Source organism: Fusarium proliferatum, assembly GCF_900067095.1.
Source record: "Fusarium proliferatum ET1 genome assembly, contig: FPRO_scaffold003, whole genome shotgun sequence".
In the NCBI taxonomy this organism is placed as follows: Eukaryota; Fungi; Ascomycota; class Sordariomycetes; order Hypocreales; family Nectriaceae; genus Fusarium; species Fusarium proliferatum.
In genome coordinates, this window is record NW_022194792.1 from 1,006,521 (window position 1) to 1,018,536 (window position 12,016).

Consider the following 12,016-nt stretch of genomic DNA (forward strand, 5'->3'; position numbering starts at 1 on the left):
GGGTTGTATCCTCCCCAATTGAAAAGGAGCGGCTGTGAACAATATCTTGGCGAACAAGGGTTTTCAAGACCGATTCAGTTCCTGTCCGAGCCAGTTCGCCAAGAACACTCAGGTGAACATCTGAGATACATTCGTGTGACAGTAAAATCGGTAAGATCTGCAGTGTTTATATATAGCATGCCTTGAAGTTCCGTTTCCGTCACTGGATTATCCTCACCTCTCAATTTGGACCTTTTCACTCACAATGCATCTGTATAGGATTGCATTCGCATTTACAAGCCTGATGTCGGCTGTTTCAGCCATCACGGGTAAGTCCACCAAACAGTGGACTATTGGCACCGATGTTCAAGGCTCCCAACGACTCAATGGCGTGAGTTATCAAGATGATGCTCTCATTACATATGGAGACTATCAATATGTCACTTTTTACGAAACTGCCCCGGCAGGATACCTCAACCATTTCGTGAAGGTGGGACGCAGAAAGCTTTCGCCCAGTGTCGGCGACTGGGAGTTTCTCAGTCTCGATGACTATATCCAGAAGACGATGGATGGTCATAACATGATCTCTATGGGCATCTCTGGGGATGGAAAGATTCACCTCAGCTTTGATCATCACGTAAGTTGAAACCAACGCTGGGAATTATTTCTGACTCTCAAAGGATGTTCCTATTAATTACTGCATCTCAAAAAACGGTATCGCAAAGGATGTTCCCTCAGAATGGACTTCAAATCTCTTCGGTCCTGTCGTCCATGAACTTGTCGGGTCTCAAGGACCTTACTCGCCACTGACGTATCCGCGATTCCAGCCTCTAAGTAATGGTGACCTTTTACTAGAGTTTCGAATTGGACAGTGAGTACTGTCGTTGTATCTTCGAGCGCGAACTGACAGCTGTAGATCTGGATCAGGCGACAGCTACATCCACCGCTACAGCGCATCCACTGGGAAGTGGCAAGCCTACGGAATGTACATCCAAGGGGACGACAACAATGCGTACATCAACGGACTAGATTACCTGGACGGAAAGCTGTATACTTCGTGGACCGTCAGAGAAACGCCGAATGCTGATACCAATCACGGTGTTTATTTTGCCTACTCGAACGACGATGGTAAAACATGGTTCAACACGAATGGTACGAAGTTGTCAAAACCCATTTCAACATCTGATGACAGCAATTTGATCTGGGATGTTCCCCAGAACAGTCGCATGGTAAACCAGGAGGGACAGCTCATCGACACCAAAGGCCGATTTCATATTCTGATGAGGGACCTGTTGTCTGGTGAGCACCAGTACCAGCACTATCTCCGAAAGACTGACGGTAAGCCTCTCAATATCCCTTCAATCAGCGTCGCTAAAGATTTATAAGGAACATGGACCAAGAATGCGATCAGCCCCGCTGGCCTCAACGGGCCTGACTTGTACGACCCAAGAGGCAAACTTGCAGGCGACGCGAGCGGAGAGTACTTGTTCGGTATTCTCCCTGATCCAGTGAAGCAATCGACTGGTATTTACGTCGCTACTGCTTCAAAAGACTTCAAGGACTGGAAGAGTCTGGCTGAGATCCCGAACACCTCGACCGAGCCGCTTTTTGATAAGACAAGACTTCATGAATCGGGAATTTTGAGCGTGTTTGTGAGACAAGCGGGTGGGTTTCCTGATCGCAAGTTGCAAGTATGGGATTTTGAGCTTGACCTGTAGTCATATATATCAGTCAACTGGCTTCTCTGCCTCTTGTTGTATTCCAGTAGATTGCATCATTATATCTTGTTCCTGCATTCGTCTATGCCTCATCTCTGTGGCAGATTGCGCTACTGACAGCCAGTGACGTATTATCTTTAATGTCCAAAGTTTAAGACGAACTTCTTTTTTCTTCATAGTTTAGTACTATCTACATTTTGCTGAGCTATTGGTTGCTGGCAGAATAAACTCATTGCGGCCTCGGATCTTATGTCAGATGCCGAGATACCCCGCTCCGAGCGGATCCGACACCATTCATGATCAATCCACGTTTTATTTATGAACAGACTTCATTTCATTTCATTTGGTCGGCACTAACGGGAGATTTCAGTCTTTGACTCTCCTATGAGACGATCTCTACTCAAAATGCAGGCAATCATACAGAAGCAGATGGAAAATGCCATCGCGCTGAGGAAACCAGCCTCCTCGCTTTCGTGGCGGCCCGACCAGCCCTGGAAACAGCCTGTGTACAGATGGAGCAGCAACGCGGATGGATGGCAGCCATTTCAAGCATCCGAGCAGTCACCAAACAGAGCAAAAGCCACAAAGCTAGCTATTTACAGTTGGAACATCGATTTCATGCTCCCTCATGGCGACAGCCGAATGAACTCAGCGCTGAGGCATCTTGAAGAGCTGAGTCGCCAGCATCGGTCTGACGACGGGACAGCGGTTGTCATCAACATTCAAGAATGCGTACCATCTGATTTAGATCTCATTGGCGAAATAAATTGGATTAGGGACGGATTTTACCGGACAGATGTTGATACTGCCAACTGGGCTTCGGGTGCTTATGGTACAACGACGCTGGTCGATCGCCGACTTGATGTCCTGTCCTGCTTTCGAGTGCATTATTCAGCGACTCAGATGGAGCGCGATGCCCTCTTTGTCGAAGTAGGAGCATCTGGTCAGAAGCTTCGAGTTTGCAACACCCACCTCGAATCACTTGCTCTGGAACCTCCACGCCGCCCAGCCCAGATGCAGCAAATTGCTTCACACATGCATGCCGACAACATCTCCGGCGCTGTCGTGACTGGAGACTTCAACGCTATCCAACCATTCGACAGGACTCTCCACACAGACAACAAGCTCGAAGACGCATATCTCAAACTCGGGGGCACAGAAGGCGATGGCAGGGATGATAACCAAGGGTATACGTGGGGACAACAGGCCCTACCACAACTGCGGCACCAATTTGGCTGCTCGCGCATGGATAAGGTGTTTTTTTGTGGTGATGCGCTTGAGCTGTTAGAGTTCGAGAGGTTTGGTGCTGACGTTGAGCCGGAGGAGTCGGAGGAGGATGTTCGAAAGGATCTGCTGTCGCTTGGCTTTGAGAAGCCGTGGATCACTGATCATCTTGGTGTCAAGGCAGTTTTTGACATTAAACATTGAACAGACACTGTAGTTATCTCATCCGTGCCAGCACAGTTAGGTACTGACGAACAGGCAAACTGATTTCCCAGCACCTGAATCAAGATGATAAATTGGAACATATCGTGGATAGTGTTTTAAGTTCGCAAGCGCATGATGATGGAGATGCTCAAGATGGTAGGAGAGGAAAGAATCCTCAGGACCTAGTTTCTCGGCAAAAGGTATCCAAGAATTAGCAAAAAGTATCCTAAGTTTATGCTAAGTTACCTAAGCTTTTTGTCACCGAGTTTATTTTAACTCTCTATATCAAGCTCTGATATTTTCTTGCCTCTTGAGGAGAGGGTTGCATCTCTCAGGCACAGTCGTGGTAGTGGTGGCACTCTCCACTAGCGATCTTACAGAACTAGCTTGGCCAGGTTTAGCGGAATACCCTCATCGTCAGCACTTGTCACCGATTAGTTCAAGCACTACACCTGGTTCGCATTTCGTTGATGCGAACCAGCCAGTTAGAATGAGCTTATACCGACACTTTACCCTGTCGTATTCGTACGTTGCTGATCTCCTGGAGCTATAAAGTCTGAAGTCGCTCGGTCGCTCAAGTTCACTTTTTACTAGTAAAACCTCGATATCGACTCTCAATCGCCATGGCATATTCAGTGCTGGAGTTGGTATCGCGGCCAGCCATTGCTGCGCCGCTCGTGCTTTTGACATCATACATCATGTATCAGCTTTTCCTGAAGCCGTCCAACTTGCCTGACCTACCAATCATCGGAGCACGCAAAGGCGACTGGTTTCCCATTTTACAAGCCAAGATTCGCAATTCGCTCAACGTCAAGGCCACGCTCAACTCGGCGTACATCCAGTATAGAAACCAGGCTGCCATTTTCCCCTTGATCGACGGTGGAAACATCATTTATCTTCCACGATCAGATACAAAGTTCGCCAGTGAGCAGCCTACCGATATGCTCAGCTTGCATGAATCAGCACAGCAAGATTTACAGACGGACTACACTACCATGGATCCATCCCTCACGCATGACCCTATCCATCTGGAACTGGTCACTACCACTCTTACTAAAGAGGTTGGAAATCTCATCCCAGATCTTGCTGAAGAGATCGATCACTGTGTCAGCAAGCACTTGGGCAATAGCACAGACTGGTCCGAAATCTGCATAATGGAATCGGCGCAAAAGATGCTCAGTGGGATCACTAACCGAGCGTTCCTTGGTCTTCCACTTTGCCGAAATGAAGAGATGCTGAAGCTGGGCATCGCGTTCGCCCAGGATATTCCACTGTCGTCAATGATGATGAAGCTATTCCCTAGCTTCGTTAAGCCGCTAGTTGCTCCTCTCATAACCCGATCCAACAGGATTCACACGCGCGAGTTCGAGAAAATGCTTGAGCCGGAGATCAAGGCCCGCCTGGAAGAATACGACTCGCAAGACGAACACGTGAAGTCCGATCGGAACGATTACTTGCAGTGGTTGATTGAGCAGGCCAAGGAGATCGGTAACCCGAAGAACTGGCAGGTCAGCGCGCTGGCTCAACGTGTTCTGCTACTGAATTTCGCATCCATTCACACTACGACATTTGCAGTTACCCATGCTCTTCTTGACATTGCTTCATCGTCTCCCGATCTTATTCTTGAACTTCGCGACGAAGTAGAGAGCGTACTGAAACAACACGATGGCAAGTGGAACAAACGCGCTGTCGCTCAGCTTGAAAAGGTCGACTCGGCAATTCGCGAAAGCCAGCGCAAGAACTCCATTGTCTCAATTGGGGTTTCTCGCACCGTCGTAGCAGAAAAAGGCGTGACTTTTCCATCGGGTACGCACGTCTCCAAAGGTCTAAGAATAGCTGTCCCAGGGTATTCGGTGCTGCAGGACAGTGAGATCTACCCTGAACCCAAGGCTTATAAACCACTTCGCTTCTACGATGCGCGACAAAATGAGGCAGATGAATACGTGAAGAGTGCGCGTAACGCGTTGCCGACCGCGACGCAGGATTTCTTGGCGTGGGGACTCGGTCGGAACGCATGTCCAGGGAGGTTCTTTGCGAGTAACGAGATCAAGATGTTGCTCGCTCACATTTTATTGTATTACGACATTGAGCACTTGACTGAGCGACCGCGAAACACTTGGATCGCACAAAATAGAATCCCTCCTATGAAAGCGACGTTGAGAATTAGGAGGAGAACTCGATCTTAAGTTGCCACCAATAATGTAGTTTAGTATTACAGATGAAGAATGCGAAGACCAGAGGAGGAGGATTCGCTTATTGATAAGGAACGATAACATCCACGTGACATCGTGTTGTTTTCCTGACACGTCCGGCTATAAAGTCCTCCCCCCTCCTGTTGACGCGCCTCATGGTGTTTTGATCTTTCACTCCTTTAATTAATACTCCAGGAGGAAAGGAAACTCATATCCTTGACTCTAAGCGATAGCATTATTTAGGTAAATCTAGCCTAAGGTTAGGGAGCTCTTCACTAAGTTTATTCTGACATCCTCTTTTCAAGTCCTAAGTTTTCTTGCTCCCTGAGGTGACTCTCAAGTTCTTCTCCCAACATGAGTTCAAAATCTAGCGATATCTCATACCTCTGGCAAAGATCCCCCAATGGCATCTGGGAGAGACACATCGACGAGTGCGAAAGCTTTTACTGGCTTTACACTAAAAAAGGCCACGGCTGTTACCCCATCACTGCTTGCGCGTCGTTCCAACTCAAGCTTTCTTCCAACGATGGTCACGGCGGCGATATGGAGGCTCTGAAGAATGCTTGGGTATTTCTCCGACATAAACACCCGACTTTGGGGTCCCGTATCGAACGAGACGACGAGACCAGCGCGCCCAAAAGGATCTACAAGCCCTTTGAGAATAATGAGGATGTTGATGCTTGGTTGAGCTCGACCTTCCATATCATAAACACCGATAAAAGCGCACTCGAGTGGTTCAATGATCATGCTCCTATCTTTGCTGTTCCAACCGTCTACATCGTCCGGTCCAAAAGGGATGCGAGTCCCCAGACCCTGCTTCTGCGGTGCCCTCACGATATCACCGACGGCGTTGGGGTTCTGCAGCTTCTGAATCAGCTGTTTACTCAGGCTAGTCGATTTTATACACAGTCAGAAAAGTATTCCTACCCGCTGCCTGACGATGACCTCGATACAAGATTGTCGCCCTGTCTTCGTGTCGCGGCTTCAATTCCCGATCCCTTATCCGAGGCGCAAGTTCAGCGTTTCCATGCAATCTCCTCCAAGAATGGGGAAGTGTACAATCATCCAGGTCTGATGGGCTTGCCTCCAACCTCTTCCCCAGGGGTCAACCCCGAATTCAAGGCCAAGCGCATCGCTGTATCGGTCCCCAAGGCGATATCGGCACAGATACTGGCCAGCTGCAAGAAGTTTGGCTCTGGAGTTAGTTTGACTCATGTCTTCGTCTCGGCTCTGGCAATGGCCCTCGCCGAGTTCCAGCCTCGCAAGCAGAAAACCTATACTGTTCGCTATGTCGATCGTCCAATGCTCAACCTCAGGCCATTCTGCAAAGACCCGTACAGCAGCCCTCATCATGCGGGAGCAACTTACCACGCCGTCTGCGCGCATGCTTTGGGCATTGACTTGGAAGTTCCTGGGCTGGCAGTTGACAAAGATGTTGCGACAAAGACCTTGCCTCAAATTGCTCTAGATGTTCGAGACTTCTATAACAAGCACAAGCCCAACTTATTGGAGGATATCCACGAACAAGTTCTCTTCGCTCTCCTGACATTCAGATCCCAGTTTCCCCCACCTGGGGCAGATCCCTGGTGTGTCTCAAATCCACCATTCTGTCCTGTTTCTCTCTCCTCAATCGGCAACCTGAGCTCTGTCGTGGCTGCATCTAGTGAGACTTTCAAGCTTACCAATGTCTGGGTCGCCAGTCAATCAATTATTACTGGTGTCGCAATCTTCCTTGGCAGCTGGAATGGGGAGATTGAACTTTCTAGTGTTTTCAATTCTCAATTTCATAGTGAGGAGCACATGCAGAAGGTCTTGGAATGTATCTTGAACCATGTTTATGTGTCCTGTACCACAAAAGATCCCCTCGCCGTATACTGATTGATAGACAAGTTAAGATGGTATCAGGATATCTTAGGGTAGTTTATGATGAACTTTGCTCGCCCTTGGTTTCTGAGCTGCTTGCTCGCCCTGACGCAAGCCCCGTAGGCTTCTAATGCCCTATATAAGTTCTGAGGCGTGAAGGATATAGCTCGAACAGACACAGCTCGGGTTGGATAGCAGAGAGGTCATAAAAGTGCTCAACCGGACGTTCTGTGCGGTCTTGGGCTGGCCTGAATTGGCCAAGAGACTCGATGGGGAATGTCCAAAATCCTATTGCAGTTTCAACTGCTCCCTGGAGCTGCCCAGTGGCCTCCTCAAGATGCATCCAGACCGGTTCTTGCCAAGACTCTTCCCATGTTTGAGCACATGTTTTCCGTCTTTTGCTTTCATACTTCAAATGGGCAACAACGTCAGACTCATAGGCGATTGACGGCTTGATTTGAATAGTGGTGTAAGCAATTTTGTAGACACATGGCGCTGTTACTCCCAATTCATCCAACAGTTCCATCCATTTTCTATACTGCCGTCCGAGATCGGAGCTGTGGGGAGTTTTGAAATAGATATTCTTAAATACTTCGCGCCCAATGAGTCGTGGATCCTGCTGGCGTGAGAAATTGCCGGTAGCCCCTGCGAGAGGAAGCGAACAGCGATAATGCAAAAGACATTGGTTTCCAGTGGGACATTGGTGGGATACTTTGTCCACATCAACGTAGTGTATAAATGTGACGCTTCGAAGCCGAGCCACGACTTGACGCATCTCTTCTTCTGAACGAGCGGAATCAGGAAGGGGACGAGACCTGAAGGAGAAAAAGAAGTAACACCGTAAGAAGGCTACGTGGCATAAGTCTACTTTACACGGGTCATAATCCCAAACGTCACTCGCAAAGTTTGCGAGCAGGGGCCATCCATCAATCTCCAAGGTATCTAGCTCAGGATTAAGGAAGAACTTCCCTGGTATGAGGACTTGATCTTCACTGGGAGTTGTGTAAGTGTATGGCGATGCTTGGCTCGAGGCTATTTTATGCGGATTGTGCTCGGCGTTCTGCTCACTTATCTCAAGCGAATCCATGGTCGAGGGAGACTTCGTGACGTAGAGACAAGGAAGAACAACACGATAAAAACCTTGGGCGCTCGCACGAGACTCGATGCTCGTACTGAATAAGGCGCTGAGCTTTGGTGCTTGGTGCAAAATAGGTCGGCATGGCTGTATGAGTCGCCGGATCCTATCAGTCATTCCACCGAGACATATTTTACCCGTGGATCGGTCGATGGTGCATAGCTGAACTTTGATGTATCGCTCACACGTCAGGCTTTGCTCCCAAATGATCTCTCTAAGCTCCGTAGGAAGTTTAGGGAACAAATGAAATATCGCATTAGAATTTGGGAACTTCGGGTTCAGGATGGTCGGGAGTTCGCCAGATGGCTTGACCTTGGGGGGGGGGGGGCTGTTTTGAATCTTCCATGGCGAGGTCGAGTGTCGTCAACTTCAAAATTCGAACTTATTGGGCGCATTGCTACTCTTATACCAGTGAGGGGCCAAAAGTTAGTTTTGAGATTCTCTGTTAAGCTTTTCAGTCAGAGTTTGCGAATCTGGGCCGACAAATAACTACGGCTTGACTGTGGCCTATAAGGGTAACCTTTAGGCTGCAAACACAGGTAACAAATGAGAACACGGTATTCTTTTCCTCAATATAAGCTTTTGCCCAGAAGCTTTCACGATGACCATTAGGGCCGACAAATAACAGAGTGATATTTTGCCATAAGTGGAGCTGAGATATAATAGTTGCAGTTAAAATATATATACGGTATTGCGGCTCACTTGATATTCGCCGGGACTAATTTATGCATGTGTCAGTCTGTTACTCGATGTTAGTTTGGATGCGGATACTCCTGAGAGGACGATGACGTCTGGCACATCTCAAGCGCCATCAGAAAAAAAGGGCCAATCCTGTTATTACTAGAGGCAAATACAGGACCAATGAGCATCTCTACAGTAATGCAGTTTAAAATGTCACATCTCATTCTTGTTCTTGACTAGTCAGCCCAAGCCACGCATAAGCTAATAATCCTCCTGCCATGTTGAGCTGTACCAGGCGCGCTGATCACCTACTGATTGGTCGCTGACACGACTCCACTAACCTCATTCTCAAAGCGATCGCATTCTCTCAACCGAGTATACGATCGCTTTCAGGCGACATGTGATATCAGTTACTCGGCAATATGCTGTTGCCAGATGGGGAAGAAGAGGGGAAGTTGTGGATGTCATGTATAAAAGGCGATGCTTGACTGCATATTGATCAGTCTACAGAGAAGTTACATCCCTGGAAAGGCCATACAACCATGAAGACATATTCAATCTCAGTACTATTTATTCTTGCAATCTTCTTAGCTCTCTCAGAAGCCAGCTTCGATGGTAACATCAACTATGGTAGTCCCTCGCCTCGGCATACGCAGTTCGGCATCGATGTCGATCAAGTCCAGCGACGCTCTTGGAAGCGTGGAAACGTCGCATTCAAACCTGAGGAACTAAACTTCACTCATGGCGTTGCATCAGGCGATCCATGGCCGAATAGCGTTATACTGTGGACTCGAATTGCCCCATCCAACGTCTCTTCCTCTGACACCGCGCCGATTGATGGAACTGAGCCACTTTACAGCCACGAAAGCAAGAAGTTCATAGAGGCTGATCCCAATCCTATCTGCCTGTACTGGAAAGTCTTTCCAGTTGGGAAGAAGGACTCAAAGTCAGTCGTTAGCAGTGGGAAGGCTTATACTACCGCCGATATCGACTACACAGTCAAGGCATGTTCCGACGCAAAGGTCAAGCACTGGAACTAACCGATATCAGGTCGAAGCCAAAGGACTGAAGCCAATGACGACATACAACTACCAGTTCACCGTCTGCAACTCGAAGAATTCCAGCCCTCTCGGAAAAACCAAGACTGCACCTCGGCCTGACGATGACGTTTCGGAGATCAACCTGGCGGTCTTCTCATGCAGCGCATACTGTAAGAACTGAGACACTCGTTTACCAACTAAAACTGACCAGTCGAAGTTTCAGGGTATTTCAATGTCTACGGCAACGCTGCCCGAAAGGACAATCACGACTGGGTTGTTCATCTCGGCGATTATATCTACGAATACGGCACCTATAAACTGTTCAAAGAGCGCGGCTCAATTCCGCAACACCCAACCTACTCGCTATATGATTACCGTGCACGCCACGGACAGGTCTGTTACCAGATACCCGTCAATCTTCAAGGCAGGCTCTAACGCGATATAGCACCGGACTGATCCTGACTTGCAACTGTTGGCCCAAAATTCAGCTTGGATTACAACTTGGGATGACCATGGTAAGATTACCCCACGGCGTAAAAGAACTTTTGTCACTAATGTGGACTAGAACTCGCAGATAATGCTTACAGAGATGGCTATGTCGACTTCTTCGACCAGCCCAACACCTTCAAGGGAGAAGGTCCGAAGGTAGCCACGGATGCTCGCAAAGCTAATGCTGTTCGCGCGTACTTCGAGTGGATGCCAATTAGGCAGACAGATATGGACGATGGTCTCCGTGTATGGAGGTCCTTTCAGTTGGGTAAGCTGATGGATCTTGTGATGCTGGACACAAGATTGTATGACCGAAGCAAAGGAGTAGACTGTAAGTACTTTCTCAGCTGTCAAAAGCTCTCTCTTCTAACTGCCAACAGATGTCAACGAGAAGTATATCGAGAAGATCAGCGACGATCCGAGTAGGACTCTGATGGGAGGCCGACAGGAGAATTGGTTCTACCGCTCCTTGTCCGAATCCAAGAATAGGAACGCAACCTGGCGAGTGATTGGGAATCAGATCGTGTTCTCTCACATCAAAGGGGATGCGGCTGGGGGAGGAGATACCTGGGATGTACGATTGACATATTCTCCTCTACAAACCAAGAGTCTGGCTGCTAACTTCCGATAGGGCTATATCGCGAACCGAAACAGAACACTAAATCATCTATATAAGAACAAGATTGACAACAACATCTTCCTGTCAGGTGATAGTCATATGAATTGGGTATATAATCGCTCCAGCCATATCCTCTTAACACAATTGACGCTTTTTAGGTATCTGACTTGGCGTGGCTGGGCACCAAGAAGTACAACCCTAAGACAGGAAAGGGTGCCATTGGGGCTGAGTTCGCAGGTACTGCTGTCAGCTCGTGGGGTACATCAGGTCTCAAGTCTATTGAACCTGATGCAGGAAAACTGGCTCGCAAAGCAATCGCCGAGAACAAGGAGCTGTTCTGGCAGGAGGGTTACTACCGTGGCTATTTTCACTTGTCAGTCTCTCCAAAGAATGTCTCAGCTCAATTCTTTGGTAAGTCAAGCAACCTTCATGGATCTGGATATAAAAATAATACGAAAGCAGGCTCACCATCCATTGCGACACATAATGCTTGGGAGATCCCATTAGCTAATTTTACAGTTCTTGCTGGGGACAATCACATCCATCGGCCGAAGGATGGCGTACAAGCTGAGTCTGGAGCCCTCAAGACTGGTGAAATAAAGCACACGAACTTGACGTTCAATACTGAGACTGGGGTCTGGAAAGTTAAAGGCTTTGACCAGATGTACCTCAACCCAGAGCCTAGTTTCCTCGGTTCATCCTAAGCAACGTCTCAATAGGCCCGAGAGAGTGGAAGGTAGCCTTGAGGTCTAGTAAAAGATATATTGCAGATAATCTAAAGGCTAACACTATATAATATGTTTGTCCTCTGTCGAAATTGTGTAGACAGCTGGCTTACCGCCCAAACTAGGCTTGTAAGAGCGTTACTTTGA

At 48.1% G+C, this 12,016-nt stretch overlaps 6 protein-coding genes across 6 annotated transcripts; 5 read left to right on the top strand and 1 right to left on the bottom strand.

Moving 5' to 3' along the window:
• Positions 1-283: 283 nt before the first annotated feature.
• FPRO_06799 (uncharacterized protein) lies at positions 284-1,697 on the top strand (the record flags this gene model as incomplete). The annotated part of the gene is made up of 4 exons (XM_031228247.1): positions 284-616; positions 660-850; positions 896-1,317; positions 1,366-1,697. 4 exons carry the CDS (start codon positions 284-286, stop codon positions 1,695-1,697), a joined length of 1,278 nt encoding a protein of 425 aa, XP_031078603.1.
• Positions 1,698-2,102: 405 nt separating this feature from the next.
• On the top strand, positions 2,103-3,125 carry FPRO_06798 (uncharacterized protein; the record flags this gene model as incomplete). The annotated part of the gene is made up of 1 exon (XM_031228248.1): positions 2,103-3,125. One exon carries the CDS (start codon positions 2,103-2,105, stop codon positions 3,123-3,125), a length of 1,023 nt encoding a protein of 340 aa, XP_031078604.1.
• Positions 3,126-3,748: 623 nt separating this feature from the next.
• Positions 3,749-5,311, top strand: FPRO_06797 (uncharacterized protein; the record flags this gene model as incomplete). The annotated part of the gene is made up of 1 exon (XM_031228249.1): positions 3,749-5,311. One exon carries the CDS (start codon positions 3,749-3,751, stop codon positions 5,309-5,311), a length of 1,563 nt encoding a protein of 520 aa, XP_031078605.1.
• Positions 5,312-5,671: 360 nt separating this feature from the next.
• FPRO_06796 (uncharacterized protein) lies at positions 5,672-7,195 on the top strand (the record flags this gene model as incomplete). Its single annotated transcript, XM_031228251.1, has 1 exon — positions 5,672-7,195. The coding sequence occupies one exon, from the start codon at positions 5,672-5,674 to the stop codon at positions 7,193-7,195; it is 1,524 nt and encodes a 507-aa protein (XP_031078606.1).
• A 112-nt stretch (positions 7,196-7,307) lies between these two features.
• FPRO_06795 (uncharacterized protein) lies at positions 7,308-8,267 on the bottom strand (the record flags this gene model as incomplete). The annotated part of the gene is made up of 1 exon (XM_031228252.1): positions 7,308-8,267. The coding sequence occupies one exon, from the start codon at positions 8,265-8,267 to the stop codon at positions 7,308-7,310; it is 960 nt and encodes a 319-aa protein (XP_031078607.1).
• A 1,271-nt stretch (positions 8,268-9,538) lies between these two features.
• FPRO_06794 (uncharacterized protein) lies at positions 9,539-11,848 on the top strand (the record flags this gene model as incomplete). The annotated part of the gene is made up of 9 exons (XM_031228253.1): positions 9,539-9,994; positions 10,047-10,206; positions 10,254-10,429; positions 10,482-10,551; positions 10,602-10,856; positions 10,906-11,099; positions 11,157-11,252; positions 11,303-11,555; positions 11,607-11,848. 9 exons carry the CDS (start codon positions 9,539-9,541, stop codon positions 11,846-11,848), a joined length of 1,902 nt encoding a protein of 633 aa, XP_031078608.1.
• Between the last annotated feature and the right edge of the window lie 168 nt (positions 11,849-12,016).